Raw genomic sequence first — 23,779 nt, 5'->3', positions numbered from 1 at the left:
CCCTAGAATAGGGAATGAGATCTTATTATTCTGTACAGGTTAGTGTAATACCCCAATACATCCCAGAATGGGCAGAATATAAAAAAGTATTTGCAAAGTCCTCTTGAGGGTCTGGGGGAAAATATGGAGCTATTAAACTTCCCCAGGAATTTCTGGGGAATTCCTGCTATTCTCTTAAGCAAAAGAGGCTCACAATTTAATAAGCCAAGCCCTTGATCTAGAAGCTTGCCCTTATGAAACTTCTCTCTCCAATGGTGAAGCTAAGCCTACTTATAATTATGCCTGAGTCATCCCTGAGAACCTATTTTGTTGCTCAGATGTTGCCAACTCTGCAAATTAACACACTACCCTCCCCCTTACATGGGTCATGACTTCCAGGGGTGTAAGACTCCCTGATTCCCAGGGATGAGCCTGGCTCTGGCATTGTGGGATTAAGAATCATTCTTGAACAAAAGGGGGAAAATGAACCCAAATAAAGTTTCAGTGGCTAAAAGATTTCAAATAAAGTTGAGAGGTCATTCTGGAGGATATTCTTATGCATTACATAGATATTCCTTTAAGTTTCTAGTGTATTAGAATAGCTAGAAGGAAATACCTGAAATGAACCATAATGCAGTAGCCTTAATTCTTGATGATGATTGTATAACTATATAGCCTTTATCATGTGACTGTGATTGTGAAAACCTTGTGACTGACACTCCCTGGATCCATTGTATGGGCAAATGAGTAATAAAATAAAGACAAAAATAAATCAGTAAATAATTGGGGGGATAAATGGTATGGGATAGTTTGGATATTCTTTTTTATTTTTATTTTTATTATTTTTTTTGGAGTAAGAAAAATGTTCTAAAATTGATTGTGGTGATGAATGCACAACTATATGATGATACTATGAGCCACTGATTGTATACTTCGGATAGATTAAATGGCATGTGAATATATTTCAATAAAATTGCATTAAAAAATATCAGTTGGCCATAAATGTGAGGATTGATTTCTGAGCTCTCAATTCCATTGGTATATATGTCTGCTCTTTTGTCATTACCATGCTGTTTTGATTACTGTGGCTTTGTAGTAAGTTTTAAGATCTGGAAGTGTGAATCTTCCAAATTCATTCTTCTTTTTCAAGATGGCTTTGGCTATTTGGGGCCCCTTACCCATCCACAGAAATTGATGATTGGCTTTTTCATTTATGCAAAGATGGCTATTGAAATTTTTTTTTTTTACCCTCTTTTGCTCTTTTAATTGGAATATCTCTAGAACATTGTCCATTATTGGTTTAAAATAGACATTCTTTATCATGTTAAAGAAGTAACACCTAGGTTAAATTTTTCAGGATTGAGTGTCATGTGTTATTAAATGTGATTTTGACATCAATTATAAATGATCACATGAATTTTGATTACTGAGTGTAGTACTACATTTTAAAGTACTAAGCCATCCTTGCATAACCCAACACGATTATAATAAAATATACTATGAATTCTGATTTTCACTTGGTTTTCTATCTTTACTCGTAATACATTTATTTAAATAACAACATAAAATCACATATAAAATCTTAAGCTTTAAAAGAAGATATTAAATGTGGGCAAAATGCAGTAGCACTTAAGTCTTATTGATTTTTTTCTTGGAAAGAGAAGCATGTTAGTCTAGTTTGTTGTTTCTTCTCACTGCAGTGCTTCCTTCATATATGGCTAATTATGGCAATCATATCAAATAGCTTTTTCTTCACACAATTTATGTCTTTTCACCTAAAAATGACCTCCAGTGGAATAAACTCAATCTAGTATCCACAGTAGTTTCTCACATTTAAACCATTTATTAGACTGGATTCACAATGCCAACATCTTAGACATTAAAACCCTCAAAATAAAAAAGTTAAAATGTTAAATGTCGTATAATATTTGAACATCAAAGTGAGCTGCCACTACATACTGCTTTTAAAATGGACAAGAAATATGAAGTACTCTTATATCTGCAGAGTATTCACCACAATTTGCAATTATGTATTTATGTTTGCTTAGCATGTAGGAAACAATTGTTTCTTCACTAGCTGTGTGGGGTCTTTTCTGCCTGCCCCCTTCAAATCTACTCTCCACCTTGCCTTCTGGTTTATGCTGGGTTTCAACCAAGAGGAGCACCAGCAAGAGATCAGAGGGTGGGAAAGAATGAATTTATTCCCTCAATGTCTTAATTTACAAAAGGTATGGAGGAAAATTACATATTGATTATGGCTTGTCATGTCATGTGGGTTCAAGTTTAAAATATTTACCACTAAGAAATATTCATAAAAGTTGCCTTCATCATCATGGATTTCATATACACTACCACCCTCTTTCCTAACCACTGTCGAATAACTTGTGATAAAACAGCTAAGCACCATGAGACAGTTTCAATGACTTATGAACAGAAAAAACATTTCAACTGTGGAATTATCTTCAGGAGGTGAGCAAGATACTTTAAAAAAAAATTATATATATATCCCAGATTTATAGTAACTTTTTTAAAACACGCATGTGCACGCACACAGTGCTCTTGCCATCTCTCAAATTAAGTAATTGTATTTTTAGTAACAATCCTTGCAGTAAATTTTCTTCTCATTAAAAATGAAAAAAGCCAACAATACATAATTAAATGAAAATAAAGATTTAGTTCCCCCACATCCTCAAAGTTAGCTTGCTTTCTTAGTACAGAAACAGTAGTAAGCTTGATAAAAACAGTAGTAGGCCTGTGTATACAGTTTTTATCAAGCTTATTCAATTAAAAATTTTAAAAAAAATTTCCTTTAGTGATTGACAAGATTCTAGTTTTGCTATAAAAGAAAGTAGGCCTTTCATTTTGTTCTTCAAAGATTCCTTGTAGAAGTATTTGATAAAGCCACTAACAGGTATATTCCAAATTAACATGAGGTCTTAATACTGTTCACAATCGATAAGCAACTAGGTATTATCTGCAGTTTCAACTCAGGAGAACTTAAAACTATTCTATTGAAAACCTATTATAAACAAACAAAAAACATTAACAATGACAACAAAATCACTGACTTCTGATTTAGAAGATGACTATCATTTTTTAACCAAGTTCCCAAGTCTCCATGAAGTAAACTCAGGGAAGGAGAATCAATTGTAGACCCTGATCCAAAGGACTTCAGTTTCTAAAAGTACCAAAAAGAACTTAATTTTACCTATAGGTAGGTTCTACAGAGTAGAAATAAATGGATCTTCAGTGCATGTGAAATAAAAGGTGTATATTCTACATAAATTCATCATAAAATAAAAATTTTAGTTTAAAAAATTAAAGCATAACCACCTAAGAATGTTAATTTTCCTGGGACTACCTAATAGTTACAAATGGCTCTCACTGTGTTAGTATCATGCATATATATATATATACGAAACTATTAAAACTTTAATTTGATGGTCAATAGACAATGTGGTCCCATATTTAGGTTTATTAAAAACTGACATAAACAAACAAAAGCTGTACAAAAAAATAGCCCATATCACCACTTTGAAACACTAATCTTGAGAGACATTATCGTCTAGGACCCTCTCTTCCTCTACCACGGCCACGTCCTCTTCCTCTGCCTCGGCCTCTTCCTCTTCCTCCAACAGCTTCCCTCTTCTTGGATTTCACCTTAGGTTCAACATCCACAAGTAGTGTATCCAGAGGCAAGCTGTCTGGCAGAATAAAATATCGAATATTATTTCCTCGAATACTCAGTGTTTCCAGCTGTACAGGTTCTCTGTTCTTCAAGGTCATTTTCACAGCTTTAAGATGTGTGTTCATGCTGACATCCACACCTGTGATGGTTCCATGGACCTGTGTTCCATTCTCCAATTCAATTGTTACGGTTTCATGACTCAATTTCATCAAAAATCTCACGAGCTTCATCCTAGCGAGGCCGTCACCCTTTTGGCCAGATAGCTCACAAAATCTAACAACCGAACACCGACGGACAGGGAGTATCAATGGCCGGAAACCGCTATTGAAATTTTGATATAGATTGCATTGAATATGTAAATTGCTTCACGTAGTATTGACATCTTAACAATATTTAGCCTTCAAATCCATCAACATGGAATGTCCTTCCATTTTTTTATGTATTCCTTGATTTTCTTTAGCAAGGTTTGGTAGTTTGGAGGGGTACAAGTTTTTACATCCTTGGTTAGAGTAATTCCTAGATACTTGATTCTTTTAGTTGCTATTGTAAATGGAAGTATTCTTGATGTTTGCTCCTAATTGTTCATTGCTCGTGTGTAGAAACACTACTGGTTTTTGCATGATGATCTTGTACCTCACAACTTTGCTGAATTCATTTATTATCCCTAAGATCTTTGTTGTGGATTTTTCGGGGTTTTCTGTATATAGAAGTATGTCATCTGCAAATAAGGAATGTTTTACCTCTTCCTTTCCAATTCAGATGGCTTTTATTTCTTTTTTTCTTGCCAAATTCATCTGGCTGGAACTTCCAGGACAATATTGAATAACAATGGTGACAGTGGGCATCCTTGTCTTGCTCCTGATCTTAGAGGGAAAGAATTCAGTCTTTTACCATTAAGTATGATGTTAGCTGTGAGTTTTTCATATATGCCCTTTATGATATTGAGGAAGTTTCCTCCTATTCCTAGTTTTCTAATTTTTTTTTATCAAGAAGTGGTGCTGAATTTTTTTGAGTGCGTTTTCTGCATCCATTGAGATGATCATGTAGTTATTTTCCTTCATTTTGTTCATGTGGTATACTACATTATTTGATTTTCTTATGTTGAACGACCCTTGCATGCATGTGATAAACCCCACTTGATCATGGTTATTATAATTCTTTTAATATGCTATTGGATTTGGTTTGCTAGTATTTTGTTGAGAATTTTTGCATGTGTCTTCATAAGACATATTGGTCTGTAATTTTCTTTTCTTGTGGTATCTCTATCTGCCTTTGGGATGAGGGCCATGTTGGATAAGGGAATATTCCTACCTCTTCAGTTCTTTGGAAGAGTTTGAGCAGAAGTCGTGATAATTCTTCCTGGAATGTTTGAAAAAATTCCCCTTTGAAGTTGTCTGAACTGGGATTTTCTTTGTTTTTGATTACTGATTCAGTCTCTTTACTAGTTATTTGTTTGTTGAGATTTTCTAATTCTTCTTGAGTCAGTGTAGGTAGTTTGCATGTTTCTAGGAATTGTTCATTTGATCTAGGTTATCTAATTTGTTCATAGTATCCTTTAATAATCCTTTTCATTTCAGTGGGGTTGGTAGTAATGTCAACTTTTCCATTTCTGATGTTAGTTATTTGTGTCCTCTCTTTTCTCTTTGTCAGTCTAGCTAAAGGTTTGTGAATTTTACTGATCTTTTCAAAGACCCAACTTTTTATTTTGTTGATTTTCTGTATTGTTTTTTATTATCTATTCTTTTAATCACTGCTCTAATCTCTATTATTTTCTTCATTCTGCTTGCTTTGAGTTTAGTTTGCTCTTCTTTTTCTAGTTATTCTGATTTTGAGGTTAGGCTTCTGGTTTGTAAACTTCCTCCACTTAGAGCTATAAATTTCCCTTTCAGCACTGCCTTTGCTGCATCCCATAAGTTTTGGTATGTTGTATTTTCATTTTCATTTGTTCAAGATATTTTCTAATATCCCTTGTGATTTCCTCTTTAACTCATTGGTTGTTTAAGAGTATGTTAATTTCCACATATTTCTGAATTTTCCATTTCTTCCTCTGTTATTGAATTCTTGCTTCATTTCTTTGTGGTCAGAGAGTATACATTCTATGATTTCAGTGTTTTTTAACTTATTGAGACTTGTTTTGTGACCCAACAGCTGGTATATCCTGAAGAATGATCCAGAATGTGTATGAGAAGAATGTGTATTCTGTTTTTTGTTGGGTGAAGTATTCCATATATGTCTGTTAGATCTAGTTGGTTTAGAATATCATTCAAGTTTTGTAGATGCTTACTGATCTTCTGAGTAGATATCTCTCCATTATTGAGAGCCGTGTGTTAAAGTCTCCTACTATTAATGTAGAACGATCAATTTCTCCTTTCAAATCTGTCCAAATTTGCTTCATATATTTTGATGCTCTGCTGTTAGGTGCACATATATTTATAATTGTTACATCTTCCTGTTGAATTGTTCCCTTTATCAGTATATAATGACTGAATGACTGTCTTTGTCCCTCATGACAGTCTTTGACTGTTATCTGATATTAGTATAGCTACCCTAGCTGTCTTTTGGTTACTACTTGCATGGAATATTTTTTTTTCATCCTTTCAGTTTCAGTCTACTTATGTCTTTGAATTTAAGGTGAAGCTCCTGTAGACAGCATATAGTTGGGTCATTTTTTTGTTTTTATTTTTGTTTTGTTTTTTGTTTGTGTGTTTGTTTGTTTTTATCCATTCTGCCAATCTCTGCCTTTTTACTGGAAGGTTTAATCTATTTTACATTTAATGTCACTACAGATAATGCAGGAGTTTCTTCTGCCACTTTGATATTTAGTCTCTGTGAGTCTTATACCTTTTTTTGCTCCTCAATTCTTCCATTAATGCCTACTTTCATATTTATTTGATTTTTTGTATTGTAACATATTGAGACCCTTCTCATTTCTATCTGGATATATTTTTCATATATTTTCCTTGTGGTTAACATGTAGTTAAAACTTAACATCTTAAATATATAATAATCATATTTGATTTGGTACCAAATTAACTTTGATAGTATAAACATACACTGTTCCTATACCCCTCCATCCTCCCACCTTTTTTTGTACTTGTTACAGACTGTATCTTTATATTTTATTGTCTAAAACCATAGATTTATCATTACTTTTTATGCATTTGCATTTTAGCACCAGTAGGAAGTAAGAAGTGGAGTTACATACCAAAAATACAGTACATTGGTACTGATATTTATAATTACTCAAATGGTTACCTTTATCCAAGGCCTATATTTCTTTATGATGTTTTGAACCAACTGTCTAGTGTCCTGTCTTTTCAGTCTGAAGAATTCCCTTTAGCACGGCTTGTAAGGCAGGTCTATTGGTGATGAACTCCTCAGCTTTTCTTTAACCAGAATGTCTTAATCTCTTTCTCATTTTTGAAAGAAAGTCTTGCTGGATATAAAATTCTTGGCTAGAAGTTGTTTTCTTTCAGCACTTTAAGTATTTCAACCCACTCCCTTCTTGCCTCCATGGTTTCTGATGGGAAATCAGAATTTAATCTAATTAAGAATCTCTTGTACATAACATTTTGCTTTTCTCTTGCAGCCTTCAGAATTCTTTGTCCTTTGCATTTGACAGTTGGAACAGTATGTGATAAGATAAATTTTCCTTCACATTTATCCTGTTTGGTGTTCTTTGGGCTTCTTGGATGTGCATATTCATGCCTTTGCAAAGTTTGGGAAGTTTTCTGTTATTATCTCTTTGAATATTCTTTCTTCTCTTTTCTTTCTTCTCTTTCTGGGACTCACATAATATGTATATTGATATGCTTGATTGTGTCCCTGAGGTCTCTTAGGTTATTTTCACTTTTAATAATTCTTTTTTCTTTCTGCTCCTCAACTTGACTCATTTCAGTTGTGTTGTCTTCGAGTTCAGTGATTCTTTCTTTTGTCAGCTCCAATCTGCTGTTGAAACCCAGCTGGGAATTTTTCATTTCAGTTATTTTGGTCTTCAATGCAGTCATTATGTTTGTTCCTTTTTTAAAATTTCTATGTCCTTATTGGGATTCCCATATTGGGCATTCATTATTTTCCTAATATCCTATGCTTCTTTCTCTGTGTTTTCCTTCATCTCCTTGAGCATGAAAAGTGAGCTCCATGATCATGTTTCCTTTTTAGTCTTTGCCAGCTATGACCACAATCTGATCTTCTTCATTGATGTTTTCTGGATTTTTATCCTCTTCCTTTGGATGGGCCATCATGTCCTCTTTCTTTGTTTGTCTTGTAATCTTTTGTTGCACCCTGTAGATTTAAAAATTTTTAAGTGTTAACTCTGGGATTTATTCCCTGAGATGTCTGTTTCTTGAATTTATAACTGGCTGGTGATATGACAGAGATTTTCTTGATGGGAAGAAGCTAACCGAATCAAACAATTCCGAGTAAAATCACCTTTCACCACCATTGCAAATGACGTTGTGTTGGCTGATGTTCTTGGTCAGAGTTTAGTCCTCCTTTCAGGAAGTTCAGCCCAATGTGATTGCAAAGGGCAGGGTTCTTTCTCCCTGTCTTTTCTAGGCTGCATCCTGTCCTGGGCTTATGTTTGTTAATGGCCTTAGGAGTTCCCTGTTTAAAAGAGTTTGAGTGCCCCCTCTACTTCCCAGGAAACAGATCTTCTTTCTCTCTCTGATGTTTCCTGAAGGTCTTAAAACAGGTAAGTCTGCCTCAAGCTATCTGCCTCAATTGTTTTTTACACTGCTTTCCTTGTCTCCAGCTGCTTTTACCTGGAGGGCAAATTCTGGGTGTTTCCCAAGTCACTCTTTCCCAACTGGAACAAGTCCAGGGACCCACAAACAGAGTTTCAGCTGGCTCCAAACTATGCCGAGGAAGGCATGAGGGAGGGGCCAGGAAAGGCACCAAGAGCTTCTTCCATGACTCCTCAAAGTTTTGCTTTCTTGACTCGGTCCTTGCTCAGAAAATGCAGCCCTTCAACTCTCCTCTGCAACTCTGAGGACATCTTTAAGTCTCCTCTGCCAATTTCGTTTGGGGTTGGTTGGAACAATAGCCACCCTCAGAACCTGACCTCCAGTGATCCAAAGTAGCTAATCCAAAGCACTGATCCAAACTTAGAGGTACCACTCTCTCCCAGAGCATCAACCAGTTGTATTCCCCTACCCCATAATGTCAACACCCCTTTTCAACATGAAAAAGTTAGAATGGTCGTTGCTCAAATATTCCTGAAGATTGAGAGAATGATCAAATGAAGAGGAGGGGGGGAGTTGTAACAGAGAAGTTCAGATTCAACAAATGATTATGACTACTGAATCATTCTATAGATATTTCTTTTTAGTTTCTAGTGTATTCAAACAGTCAGAAGGAAATACCTGAAACTGAGGAACTGTAAGCCATACTATACTTTGAAATTTGCTTTATAGCTACTTCCCAAACTGTATTTTGAAGTCTATCACATTTCTGAATATGTTCTATTTCACAATAAAAAATGTTCAAAAATTAAAATTAAAAAACTGAAAAACAAAACAGCTATCTGCGATTGGCGCATGCCCCTTCTCCACCTCTCCCATATCTTGAGAAAGTGGATTTTTATGTCCCTTTCTGACACCAGCAAACTATGCCTGAGGCTGGGCTCCACTGCTGCCTGCCACATGAGGGGGGATGGGCAGGATGTGCAGCAGTAACCGCTGTGCAGAGGGAGTGATTTACTGGTATTTACCATAATTTCCAGCCTCTTCTTTCTGCTCTTCCCTGTATGCTAAACAGTGTTTTACTGGATTCCAGACTTTCAGAATAGTTGATCAGACAGTTCCTGCCTGTTTAACAGTTGTTCTGCTGGAGGGAGTGATTCCTGGAGCTTCCTGCTCCACCCTCATTCCACAATCCCCTCATTACTTCCAAAATTTGAATCAAATTGTGAAGAGGGTATGGGAATTGGGGAAATCTTGCTCAAGTTTAACACTTACTCATGATTCTTCTAAATGTATTCTCCTATAACCTTGCAGGGGCAACTGAAGTTTGCCCAAGAATTTTGAGAAAAAGTTCTAAATAAATTCAGTGATTTCTAGAAGGAGACATACTGACAAAATGAATCCATACCTGAAAGCACATTCTAGGAATAAAAAATAAAAAGAACTTCAAGTACTCACTGATGCCTTATGTTCGATTAAGGAAGAGGCAAAGGAAAACAGAGGGAAAGAGAAGGGCCAGTAACCAGGAGTAGGTGTGTTCAAGGATTTCCCCTTGGAACCAAAATATATCAATATCTCCTTGCTTCTGCTGCAACCTCCAAGTTCAAAGAAGCCTTTTTTGAGATTTGTTTTTCTCTCTGTCATATTCCGTGGACTAAATGTATGCCCACATGAAGTCTCTGTCCTTATTAGGGTTTTCTATCTAAGATTTCCAGTTTGGGCAAAACTTTGTACCTTATTACTGATTTACACAACACCAGGGATTAGTGACGTGTTGGGTGGAGTGTTTGGAATGAGATTAAGCTGTAGCAAAGTTAACTGTGGCACTGGCTTGAATTGATGAGGAATGGACCAACTATTTGGGAGAAATTAAAAACCTTGCCTTCCTTGCCCTCAGGAAACTGCCATCAAAAAGTGAACAGAATGGCTTCCTGCGTTAGACTGGCTGGCTGCATTTGGAAATCTACATATGACTCTTCGTAATTAGGGCAAATGCAGCTTATGATGTAAGTAGAATCTACTAAGTAGAACACATAGTTACTGTAGTGTGGGACTCTCAACTGATGTGATGAAGCAAGGTCTTCCTTGTGTACATGGCGATGCTTCTGGCCTGCATTCCACCTGACATCCTGGACTAAATGCAGCTCCACCACAGTAAGCAGCATCAGTTGTGAGAAATAGATTGAGTATATAACAGTGTACATGGCATGGAGAAAATGTCTAGGAAGGCACTCTTTCTGACTTTTGTTGCACCATAATTGGAGCCAATTGCCATTTTGTGCATCAATGATTTCACAGCAACACTCTCATCTCTCTTGGGAGGTACCTAGGACAGGGACTGCTGGGGCTGTCAGTCTCCTCTTGATGTACATTGAGGTTGTCTCTAATTTTTCTGTTTTCACAAACAATTTTGTATTAGTCCTTATACTGCTAGACTGCAGTAAACTCTTCAAGGGCACGTATCTTTACTGAATTCCTAAGCCTATATCACTATTTTCAAAAAAAAAATTTGTTGAAATAACTGAATAAAGCTGGATTTTATCACATGTGTAGGAATATTTTTATAGGATTTATTCTTAAAATTGAACATTTTGGATAATAAAGTATAAACACATTTGGTACAAATGGATACTGTCAAATCTCCATCCCCATTACTAAGAGGTTTATTAATTTACTGTTCCACCAATGGTATGTTAGAGTGCTGATTTTCCCACATTCTTTTCAATCCTAGACCACATCTATAACTTCTATATCCTCACAGCCCAGCATGGTGCCCAGCGTGTTGTGGGAGCTTAATCAGTGATTGCTGGTTGGTTGAATGAATGAATACTTCACTACAGGCTCTTCACCCCTTCCCAGTTAGTTGTAGATTTTCTAGATTTCACTGAATCTAACATTGACTCTGAGTATTTTCTACCCTGACTTTAATGAATCCAAACAGCAGTGAGAAAGCAAAGGTTCTGAAAAGCAATGCTGACACCACAAAGGCCAAGAGCCACTAGCAGAAAGTGCATGTACCTTTGCAAAGTTGATAAGCAATTGTTTTTCATTTCAGTAAATCGTGAAACATTGTTTAAACCAAAGACTACATTAATTAACAGCAAAGGAGATTAAGCATGCACTTAAGTTTTCCACCAATTTTAATGAATTGGTTGGGTTTCTAGAACATTACTCAGCACTGCAGTAATAAGGGATAGAGAGTGCTTCTGACACTGCCAGGCATGATAATGAGGGCTAACCTCATTTGTAGGGAAACTGTCCTGCAGTGGGCATCCACAACTGAATGAGATAATGAATCCATGACCAATTGTACCTCCAATTTTATCAATAGATTATTTTACAGACTAATGCAATTATAAATTAGCTATTCAACAGCACACAATGGAATTCATGAACAAATCTGGTTAGATGCTTTCCTTGACTGCACTGCATGTATAATATCTTTAAAATAGGGATTCAGTTCTTAATTCACACCATCAATTAATGTTTGCACACATTCTATTAATCAGTTCCTTTTGCCAGAAAAAGTCCCAGTTGTTTATCAGTATGAGCATATTAGCATTTACTGGGCATCTCTGATTACTAATCTGAAATTCCTGGAAAGAGGGAAGAAAGACTTTTTTTTTTCCAGTTTGTTTTTTTTTTAAATATCAAAATGCTATCTTATATATATGACACAGAAAATGAAAAAAGGAGTTTACAAAATAACATGATTGGTATAATGCCATTTTTGTTCATCCAGAAGAGTCTAGAAGAAAATATCCAAAACTTTTGACCATGGTTATTTCCAGGCAATAGGCCTCCTGGTGACTTACTGTGTTTTCTTTCTTCTCTCCCATATTTTTGGATATTTTTCTCCATTGAAATATATTATTTGATTAATGATATATAGAGCTTTACATGTATACATGCACACACTAAAATCTACTGAAAACAAGTAAAGCATCATTTGGTTACTAGGGATTCAGATAGGGATTCAGACATTTTAGAAGAACTAACATAAACCCTGTACTTTAGTTGGTAAATTTGTTTCTTACAATGCTACAGCTTAGCAATGTACCCTAGGATTGAAAAAATAAGTGAATACATGTCAGAGAAAGAAGTTACAAATATACAAAGCTAGAATGACTCCTATAGGGCTAGATTAGAATAGGAGATATCAGTATGAACTCATGTGTGCATGTATGCACACACACACACAAACATACATACATATACATACAGATAGGTGAATACAGAAATAAATACAGATATGTGTGCATATGTGGGTTAGAATACATAAATATATTTCTTAGCTCTGTCAGCTAAGAGGGCCCAGAAACTACAATACCCAGTGGCAGTGAGAGTACCTAGTGTATTAGTTAGGGTTCTCTAGAGAAACAGAACCAACAGGAGTTATCTGTAAAAGTGAGATTTTATAAAAGTGTCTCACATAACTGTGGGGATGCACGAGTCCAAATTCCATAGGGCAGGCAGCAAGCTGGCAACTCTGATGAAGGTCTATGATGAACTCCCCAGGAGAGGCTGGCTAGCTAAAGAAAAAGTGAAAATTCTCTCTCTTCTCCCTTAAAAGTCTTCAACTGAGTGGATTAAATCCAGCTGATTGAATTCTCTCATTGCAAAAGACACGCCCTTCATTGACGTCTAGGGTTTGGACAGGTTAACTTACAAAATGAGCTTGGCATATCTTGTAGTTCTACAAATTAAGAAGTTCTAAATAAAAGAATGAATGAATGAATGAACAAATGGATAAGGCCTGTCAAAAGGACATGTGACCAACCTGAAACAGCTCCCAATGGCCAAAGCTGGAACAAGTCAAGCAAGAAAATAGGTAAAAATAGTGTTGAATTATAAGCCAAATAAGAAACTAAATATCTGTATGTGCACATTACAAATAAAATGATATAAATAAATGAATGAGTAAAAAAGTCAATGGAAAGGACAAGTCTTCTACATAGAATTTCAATTAATCAATGTAGATCCTCCCCCCTCCAGGAAGTAAAACTTAATTTCCCTCTTCTTGAGTCCAGTGGACTTAGTGTCTTGCTTCCAAGGATAGAATATGGCAAAGGGAGAACAGTCACATTACAGCGGAGAAGTGTGGCAGACACTCCCTAAACCAAGTGATCAGCATGTCCACTGATGTCCCCCTAATTCAATGGGGGGTACTTCACCACTATGGTTTGCTGCCCCTAACTCAGATCCCCAGTCTAATGATGAGACAACCACAGATAAGCTGAAATTGAGAGACAATCTACCAAACACCTGGCTGGTACTCTTTAAAACTGTCAAGGTTTTGAAAATAAAGGAACGATTGAGACACTGTCATAGTTTGGCAAAGACTAGGGAGATGTGACAACTAAAGGCAATGAGGTGTCCCAAATTCAATCTTAGAACAGCAAAAGGACATTAATGAGAAAATTGGTAAAATCTGAATTAATTCTGCAGTTTAGTTAATAATATGGTACCAATATTAATTTCTTATTTTTTGATAAATATGCCATGGTTATATAAAATGTGAAAATGGAAAAATCTGGATGAAAGGGATACCGTAACTCTTTGTACTATTTTTGCAATTTTTCTATAAATCTAAAGTTACTCTGAAATTAAAAGACTTTTAATATAAATCTTAGTATTTTATAGAACTGGTGTTCTAATTATTTCTGCTATTCCAAGAAATGGTCTGTCAATAACCACTATTTTTTGAGTCTCTAATTGGTGGCAGCGAGATTAGTAAAGAGTCTGACTGCCTGGGTTTGAATTCCTGCTTGACCTCAGACAAGCCATTTAACCTCTCAGTGCCTCCGTTTCTTCATCCCTAAAATGGGAATAACAACACTTACATCATAGGGATGTTATGAGGATTTAATAAGATAATACACAAAATGCATTTTTGTGTTTGATAAGTATTAGATAATACTAGTATTAAAGGTCTTCTAAAATGTCCTAAAAATAACCTGAAAAAAACATCAGTCCCCCCACCCCGAATTATTCTAGTTTTGGATATAAAACTGGCCAAAAAGTGAAGGGTGGATAAAAAGAGTTGGAATGAACAGGACTATGATTATTATGTCCCAGTGGGCACCAGGAGGAGAACTAATTTAAATAAAGCAGAAATTCATCACATTCTTTTTTCTCTTCGTAATTTAAGCTTGGTTTTCTCTTGAATGTTAAAAAGTAAGCCTCCTCTGCTGCCCCCTTTCTTCCATTTTGTTTTTTGTTCCATATTCTTTCTGAGTCAGAAGGGCCCAAATACCAAAAACACCTGTGAGACATCTTGCCCAGCTAGATGAGGGCTATATTTAAGACTTATTATGAAGAAACAATGATATTTTTCTAATATTCCCAGTATTGCAAAACTCTAGTGTGTTCCTGCAAAGCTAAATCCATAACTCTTGGCTGCCTTCCTTCTATTAGTCACAATCATTGCTAAACAGCACTGAGATTTCTTTTTTAAGCCATATTTGCCAGGATCTGATGGATAGAAATACTTTTGGAAGAATCCTAGCTTTTGGATCTCATTGGCAACAAAAGAGAAAGGTTTTATAATATTCCCTTAATTTAGTATGGTAGTTCTCAAACTTGAGCATGCATCAGCATCACCTGGAGGGCTTGTTCAAATGCACATTGCAAGGCCCCACCACTGGAATTTATGGTATAGTAGGTCTGGGGTGGGACCTAAGAACTGCATTTCTAATAAGCTCTCAAGTGATGCTGATGCTGCTAGTCCAAGACCACACTTTGGGAACCATCGGTTTGAAAGAACCACTAATGTATTTTAGTACTTGTTTTAACTAATATGGGAATAAACTTAAAAACAGGGGAGGAAGAAAAGGGAGGAATTCAGCTCCTTATAAGCCCCAAGGGTGGAATCTCCTGTCATTATTTTCTCCTATACTCTGAGCAATGACACAGCTTTCTATTTTAGTTATCTAGCTGCTTATCTGGTGGAGTAGAATGGGCCTCCCCAAATATTTTCTTTGTGATTAGAAATGGCAAAAGGTTTGTCTCTAGTTCAGTGGTTCTCAAATTTTATTGCATTTGGAATCACCTGGTAAGCTTATTTATAATGCATATTTCTGGGCCCCACCCAAGAGACTCTGATTTATTAGGTAATAATAATAGCATTTATTATGTATTTACTATGTGCCAGATACTGTTATGAGTGCTTTACATGTATGATCTCATTTAATCCTTATTATATATTTACTATGTGCCAGATTCTATTATAAGCACTTTACATGTATGAACTCCTTTAATCCTCTCAACAATCCTATGAGGTAGCTAAAATCATCATCCCATTTTACAGTTGAAGAAACTGAAGCTCAGAACAGTTCATAACTTGCCCAAGATGCCACTGCCAATTAGTGGGGGAGCCTGGATAAGCACCCAGGTGGTCTGGCTCCAAAGCCTCTTACCCATCACAGCCCTACAGCTGTGATTTGGGTTCCCCCAAAAGAGACCCTAAAATAAAGACTTGGTTATAATTACCTTATTGCAGTGATGATCCCAGAAAGTGCAGACGAAAGAGCAAGAAAATGAGGCAGGGAGATATGTGCGCTCATGAGCAGGTGGTTGCCGTGGGCATCTGGGGCTCAGTCCCTCTGGGGACCTCTGGGGAACCACATCGAACATGGAGAACCTGGGGTGTTTATTCACCAACTCCTTTCCCTAATTAGTTGAGAGTCATCTTGCTGGGCATGAATTCCCTGGCAATTACAAGCTCCTTTGGTGCCAGAAAAAGCCTTAAAGCAGAAAAGTGGAGAGGTTCATGTGCAGGAACGATCCATCATAGCTGCAAGCAAACTGTGAGCTGGTCATCAGGATATGAGGCAAAGCAACAACACCTCTGCCACATGTGCACACGGGGATCTGCACTGCACGTGGTGCTGCAGGTGTTCCAGGGAACACACTTTGAGAAACATTGCTCTATTCATGATGACTTTGGGCTGTCCTGTTGTGGTAAGTCAGGCCATGACAACAAGATAATATGAAACTGGAAGCTTTCCCCTTCCTTCTTCATCCCCAGCCCCAAGAACTGTATTCTAAGAAGCTAGCCAAACCAGACTAGCAATTCAGTAAGCTCCCACAGTTGAGTCCTGCCTTCTGTCCTAGGACAACACATCACACAGCTGGATCCAAATGATCACGGGAAGTTTGAAGTTCTCTGGATAAAGAAGGGGGAGAGGGGATTTGCTGTGTCCATATTTCCCTTAGTGTCTAAGTTTCTCATTTGAAATCTGTTTTAAAATTCATCACAGACTACCTGCACCCATGAAATTAAGCAGAACCCAGAACCCAAGTCATGAAGAGGATAAAGCTTAAGAGACATCTGTAAGTAATGTATTTAAGACTTTTGCCTCCCATGGTACTTACTGAATCTTTATGAAAACAGTGTAACACTGAGAGCAGTGGGAAAGAACTAGAATCAGAAAAGTCAGAGCTGAAAGGGGGACTTAGGAAAGCATCAAATTCCGGATTGGAAACTCAGATGCTTTCACAGGCAGGAAGGTATCAGGGCTGATTACATAAATGTCTGAAAAGAAATTGGGGAAAATATGATAGGGAGTGGTGAGGACTGTAGCAAACTAGAGAATTCATACTCTGTCTAACTTTCACTAACACTGGGCTTGCCAAAAGCAACTAAACAAAGCAAAATGAACAAACAAAGCCTTCCAAGGGTCATATTTATCTGCAGACTACAAATTCGTGAATACTCAATGCAACCTATCTCCCATTAGCTGAGAGAAGACATTTTCCTGGATCCAGATGATCATGGTGGGTGGGTATTTATCCACATGTGCTGGCTATACATTTGGACAAGACTTAGGACTTATATTGAGCTGGTGTGTGCTGATAAGGCCGTATTGTCCTAACTGGTCAAGGCCTGGCCATAGCAATTTTGAAATATTTTGATCATCACCTTTGAGTTCATGCATGTAGAGAACTGAAAATACATCTCCCTTCTCTTCTGCCTTCTGCTCTTAAGAACTTACCCTTTCATTTTGCATTCATAATATGGAAAAATAAATGCATATGAAACATTAAAAATAAACAGTAAGTACATAGATAAATGTACATATTTGTATAAAATCTTCCAGATGAAAGAGACTTTAGCCTGTAATAAAAATTCATTGGGAAAACAAATCAGTCAGCAGAATACTAAAACTGAGCTGAACACGTTACTCTTTCTTTTATGTTCTCCGTGGAATATTTGCACATGTGTTTTCACTAAGAACACATCAAAACATATGGGAAAAAACTTTTTGCCTCGGTATTAAAAAAAGTGTTTAAACAGATAAAGTTTTACTGTGTTACTCTCAAGGAACTTCAATAAGAACCCCAAGGTTTGGCAACAGTCAACAGATATGAGTAGAAATACCATATAGACATGACCTGCAGGATGTAAGGATGGCTGCACACCTAGAACCATGCCTGGCAGAAAGACACTCAGCATCTTACCATGGCTCTCATTTGCCAACTGATGGTAGTTATCAGCTGCCTGGAAGATTTAAACTCTGAAATATTTCAAAACCAACTTCAGTTATACAGAGGTCCTGTACCTCCAAGTGCTGAGTAAGGAAAGGTGTAGAAAATGGAAATGTTTTAATAAATAGCACAGGTCCATAGCAGAATTGGAAGGGCTAGGGGCAGGGGTAGAGGATAGGGAGAAACAGAACATCTGTGTAATGATTCAGAGATGAGGGGCAAGAGAATGGATTTCCTTGCTGAGCAGGCAGCAGGAGGTGGGGAGTAGGGGTGAGAAGTGGGGCACAGAATAAGACTCGGGGTTAAGGTAGTTCCTGATATCTTCTAAGCTTTGCAAATCTACAGTGCTCTATATACAGGAAATGCAAAGCATTGGCTATATTCTGCATAATTAAGCTTTAAAATACCCTGTAAGGGAGATATCACAACACCACCAAGGGAACATAATTTGGAAAGGGCAGAAGAGAGACAACTGAACAGAAGACTGGCTTTATGGACCAAGAAGCCCATTCCCTAGACATAAAGAAAACACAACTTTAAAGTGCCACATGAGTGATGGATAGCTCTTCTAATCTCCCTACAAAGATTTCTTGGGAAATATTTGTTCCCAGAAACACGGGATCCTGAATGACTATGTACATTGGCATTCCTTTTTTTGTCGATATACCCATGGAAGTTAGATTAGACACTACCTCTGAAAAAAAAAAAAAAAATCCCAAAAAATATTCTGTGTAGCTTCATATCAGAGTAATTAGGCAAAGGAAAGCAGGATCTTGTGGAAGCCCTAAGAAACTTCTGATCCCATTATAGGTCCCTTGAGATTTGCTGAGCAACGTCAGAGAATGTTAATGTCTAACCAGGGAGTAATTTATGATCTGAGTGTTCAAACCTCCTTCAAGACCACATGGCTGACTAATGAATTTATTAGGGAGATTAGTGCTTATTATCTGCCATTTCAAGCTGTGCTGGTATGCGTTTACTTGATTCTTACACCTTGGGACATGCTGAAACCTCCTGAGGTTCATCTGAAAGGCGGGCACGTTTCCAGAGCCCAGGGCTCACACAGAGTGTGAAGTGGTAGGTGCCGAGGGGCCAGTCTCCACTGCTCCTGCACCTTGCAGCTCATCATCAGGAGCCTTCTAGCCCCAGACGGCACCCTCTCCCACCTCACCCGTCCTGCTCGGGGCTTGCCTTGGGTATATGCGGACCATATACCTGCTGAAGGTAATTGTCCCACCCTCTGGCAGCCAAGTGACTACCTCTATTTGTCTCCCTCTCTTATAGAAGGCAAACATGTTCCCTTCCCATCACCACTTACCCTTCAGCCTCCTCCCAATCCCGAACTCATACAAATGAGCAAGCGAACCATGCTGCATATCCAGACAGATACAAACCTTATTAAGGCAATATTTAGTAAGGCAGGACTTCCAGCTTGATCTGTCCACACCAAGCCCCAGAGTCTTGTCTGAAACAGTCCAGTAGGGTCCTCTTGTCCAAATCTTGCTTTTTGAAAATACCTGGAAGTGTTCTGTAACTCCAAGCCACATGAGCACAGCAAGAGGTTTTGTGAAGAATTACTGAATCCATGCCGTAGGATGAGAATTATATGCATTTATTCTTGACACTTAGCCTAGCCTATGGTAGCTCTTCTGGCCCACTTGATCAGCCAAGCAGGGTCAGGCCTACCCTTGTTATCAAAGAGCCATTGCCTCCCTCTTGAGGCCCAACTAATCATTCATCGTACTAAGAACATCAGTGCTTCACTCAGACCAAGGGGTTGTCCTACTTCCAGATGGAGAGAGCTGAAAAGTCCCACATCAGTCTTATACTATTGTTGCATCTTTGATTGTATGTCACTCTTGGAGCCTGATCCAAAGGAAGGACCATGAGGTCCTTACTGATAGAATGAAACCTGGGCCAACAGGGCTGCAACTTGGGATCCAGGGTTACAATTATTTTAATTAGCTTTCATGTGCTCCACCATAGTTCCCAAGGTGGGGCCTCAGCTGTATTCTGTGCCAGTACCAACCCTTCCCCCATCCTCTCCTACTAATCCCATTAAACATGTGTACCATCCCTTCTCCTTTGAGTTCCTCTTTGAGGCCTTTTCCTGATAGCAGTTATCAGTGGGCCTCCCTCAGTCTAAGAGAGATTCTCAAGTATTGAACCTAGAAAGAGTAAGAGCTGGAGTCTCAATTCCTTTCATCCCAGAAAGTTCCTTCACCCTATAAAATTTTCCTAACTTTGTCTTAGAGAATAGCTCTGTAAGGGAAAAGGTTCTGCAGCAATGGACACCTCTTACCTTCTTTTGCCCCCAAAAAGGCCTGAAGAGAGATTCTTCCTTGAACATAAAAAATGCTGGCCATTTCCATTACCCTTTCCCCACTCCCTCCCAAAATTACAGAAAAGAAGAAAATAGTTTCTGTCCCATCAGGCGTCCCATTACATTTAGTTTCATGGAACAGTCTATAACAATACCTGATTCCTTCTGATAAAGAACTACTGTTGGGAGATGGGCAAGGGGTCTTAGCCAAGGAAAACCAATTCTGTTCTAGTTTGATCTGGAATTTTCTTCTTCTAGATTCTACTATTGTTTTCTGTCTGTCTAAACTGGGATATTCCAACTCTTATGTCTGCTTAGGCACTTAAAGTTCAGATTTCATTCCTTTGTTTGTCTCTTGCTTTCTTCATAGGTGAGGACCTGCAGATATGTTCCAAAATTGGGAGCTGCTATTTTACTCATCGCCTCAGGTAGATCCGACTTCTGTCTGTTTGCAAGATGCTGCCAGCTCTGCTCTCTGACCTGAGGGTCTGTAATTTCTTTTGGTGTGCCTTGCTGCGGTCTCTGGGAGGATGGGAGAGAGCTTGCATTCCAATGCCTCTGACATGAAGAGTTCTTTCCTGACAGAGGTCTGAGCTGAGAGCAGATTTTCCCCCAGAAAGACAGAAGCAGAAAACATGTATACTTCCCATATAACACCTCGGAACAGTTGCTCGACCCCTCCAGTTCAAGATGCACTTCTGTGCAGTATGTCATGAGATTTTTCAAAGTTAATTTAGTTTTTGTTGTTGGCAATTTAGACATTCATCTCCAAGTCTGGGAGAGGAGGGAAGAAGGGTCACATACTCAATTGACCCAAGGGTCCAGGAAGTAACCAGAGTCTGGCCTGCATGTAAGAAAAAAAAGCATCTTCAGTTATCTTTCAAAGCACACATACACTTTGCCTATTGAACATGCAGGAACATTCTTCAAGTCCAATAAGGAATTTGTGCACTCCCATTTTTCTTTTTTTTTCTTTTTTAACTCCCATTTTCCTTGAAATATAATTCTCAGTTTCTTTGCTGCCTCACTCTTTATAAAGATGAGGGCCCAAAGAAATATTTCTCTACTTTGAGAAAAATAACAGAGCAAGTACAAAAAGCAAGAAATGAAAAAATAGCACTCAGCCTCAAAGTCGGGAAAATGGGAGGGAGAGATGGGGACTGGGGCATCCTGGGCTAGTCAACACCCATCCTGGCTGATCCTTGCCAGACAAGAAATGAGGACCCAGTCTCGCCACATCTTCCTGTTTTACAAGAAGGTCAGAAAACCCTGATTTTTGTGTGAAATTTCCCTATTTTTAAGTTTTGGCTCCAATTTTGTAAAAATACTGTGCAGTCCAAACTAAACATGTCTGCAGACCAGACCTACCCCTCAGGCTACCAGTTTAGAAGCTGTGATGAGAAATGATCATATCTGGGAAGCACAGAGGCACTCCAGTGCTTTAAAGTAAGCAGTAGGTCACTGAATTCACCTTGTTATTGTTGTATGAGAGAACAGCTGGGGCCTCTCAGCATTTTGAGCATTGGGATTCATCTGAATTACTTCTTTTTCTTGAGGAATATATCACACATATTATGCAAAACAATGTGTGCAACTTTCATCATCCCTTGGTTTTCGCAGGCCTCTCATTTTATCCAGGGAGAAACAGATTCAGAGAACATCTTTGTCCTTGCTTCAAATTAGAAATTCTAATTCGGAAGTAGCTAGGTGATGAGGGGAGGTTGAAAGGGGTTGGGTTATGTGTTCACTGGTGCTTTTTTTTTTCTTTTTGTCCCTGCAGCTGAGGGAGAGAGAGCAAAGGGTAGTACAACACCTACTACATGATGGAAATAAAAAAGATGGGATGAAAATGGAAAGAGGTATTCAATTACACGAATGTTTGCAAATATCTATGAGGCTGGTGTCATGTAGTCGAAACATCTGGATGAGTCACTGAAACTGTCAGTTTTTGGATACAGGCCTGGCATGTGAACAGAGTGAGGGTGCTGTTTCTACTCATAGATGCAACACCTTTCTCTTCTTCTCTTGATTCTCTCATCCAGTAAAGGAATACGGAAGCACTCAATTTAGTATTCCTGGACTATAAGTCAGGCACACATGGAAGCAGGTCTATCCCTTTCATAACCTCAGGGTGCCAAACCATTCTTAATGGCCCCCTGGACTAACTAGCATCCTAGGGAGCTGATATTCAGAACAGGTATGGTAGCCCTCATGCTGTCTAATTATAAGTGAACAGGTTGCACACTGAGAACACCAGCCTCTTGTTTGCAATGGCACTAATAATAAGCAGTGCCCAAGGTTACATAAAAAAATAAGTAGAAGGATGGATGACAAGGCATTCACCAAGGAGCTGGACCAGTGGGTAAAGCAGCTGAATGAATGTAAACAGATTACCTCAGTTTATCGAGAATCAAGTGTGGACCCTGTGGGAAAAAGCTAAGGAAATTTTAACAAAAGCATCAAATATGCAAGAGGTTCATTGTCGTGTTACCGTCTGTGGAGATATTCATGGTCAGTTCCATGATCTTATAGAACTCTTTAGAATTGGTGGGAAATCACCAAATTGTCTATTCATGGGCGACTATGTTGACAGAAGTTATTATTCAGTGGAGACTGTGACTTTCTTGTGGCATCAGAGGTGCATTATCCAGAATGCATTACAATATTGAGAGGAAACCATGAAAGCCAACAGACTACTCAAATATGGCTTTTATGATGAATTAGACATCATCATTTGGAGATGCCAATATTTAGATCTATCTGATTATCTTCCACTTACAGCCTCCATGGTGGCCTCTCTCCATCCATAGGTACACTGGATCATGTAAAAGCCCTGGATCATTTACAAGGGCCACATGAGGGCCCATGTCATGGTCAGATCCAGATGATTGTGGTGGGTGGGGTATTTATCCACATGGTGCTGGCTACACATTTGGACAAGACATGTCTGAAACATTTAACCATGAAAATAGTCTCACACTGGTTTCTCACACTCACCAACTTGTAATGGAGGGATACAATTGGTGTCATGATCAGCATGTGGTTACTATCTTCAGCACACCCAATTATTGTTACCATTGTGGGAATCAGGCTGCTATCATGGAATCAGATGACATTTTAAAATATTCCTTTCTTCAGTTCGACCAGCGCCTCACTGTGGAGAGTCTGTTGCTACCTGATGCACCCCAGACCACTTCCTGTAAATTGCTCTTCAGAAAACCTGCCTTTGTATGTGGAAATACACCTGGCTTTTTAAATATACATATATATATATTTAACAATAACACAAAAACAACAACAGTAATCTGTGTTTCTATAACAAATTGGGATCTAGCTTGGCTTAAACCACATCATGGACCAAAATGTGCCATACTAATGATGAGCATTTAGCACAATTTGAGACTGAAATTCAGTACCATACTATGTTCTAAATGAGTCAGTCTTAGCAGTTTGCCTGCTGTATTTGTAATAACCATTTTTCTCTGGACTACTCAAACAAAAATGATAAGTAGCTCCTTTCTCTCTTTTCACACTTATTTTAAAATTTTAGTTATAGTGTTTAACTGGCATGGATTAATAGAGTTGGAATTTTATTTTTAAGGGAAATTCACACAAGCT

At 38.0% G+C, this 23,779-nt stretch overlaps 1 protein-coding gene, 1 long non-coding RNA gene and 1 pseudogene across 2 annotated transcripts; 2 read left to right on the top strand and 1 right to left on the bottom strand.

Annotated features, from left to right (window-relative positions):
* Window positions 1–3,491: 3,491 nt before the first annotated feature.
* LOC119527902 (small nuclear ribonucleoprotein Sm D1-like) lies at window positions 3,492–3,964 on the bottom strand. Its single transcript, XM_037828425.1, has one exon. The coding sequence runs from the start codon at window positions 3,895–3,897 to the stop codon at window positions 3,538–3,540; it is 360 nt and encodes a 119-aa protein (XP_037684353.1). The 5' UTR covers window positions 3,898–3,964; the 3' UTR covers window positions 3,492–3,537.
* Window positions 3,965–10,262: 6,298 nt separating this feature from the next.
* LOC119527899 lies at window positions 10,263–22,020 on the top strand. Its single transcript, XR_005215500.1, has 4 exons — window positions 10,263–10,355; window positions 16,611–16,683; window positions 20,532–20,589; window positions 21,942–22,020. It is a non-coding gene; the product is annotated as an uncharacterized LOC119527899 (long non-coding RNA).
* Window positions 22,021–22,484: 464 nt separating this feature from the next.
* On the top strand, window positions 22,485–23,364 carry LOC119527891 (annotated as a pseudogene).
* Window positions 23,365–23,779: the final 415 nt, after the last annotated feature.

The sequence above is a fragment of the Choloepus didactylus genome, chromosome 1, assembly GCF_015220235.1.
Source record: "Choloepus didactylus isolate mChoDid1 chromosome 1, mChoDid1.pri, whole genome shotgun sequence".
In the NCBI taxonomy this organism is placed as follows: Eukaryota; Metazoa; Chordata; class Mammalia; order Pilosa; family Megalonychidae; genus Choloepus; species Choloepus didactylus.
The sequence above is the reverse complement of the archived record's forward strand: the minus strand, read 5'-3'. Positions and strand labels throughout refer to the sequence as shown.

What these genes read in the sequence shown, in the direction of transcription:
- LOC119527902 (XM_037828425.1), bottom strand. Translation starts at nt 3,897, where the DNA reads ATGAAGCTCGTGAGATTTTTGATGAAATTGAGTCATGAAACCGTAACA.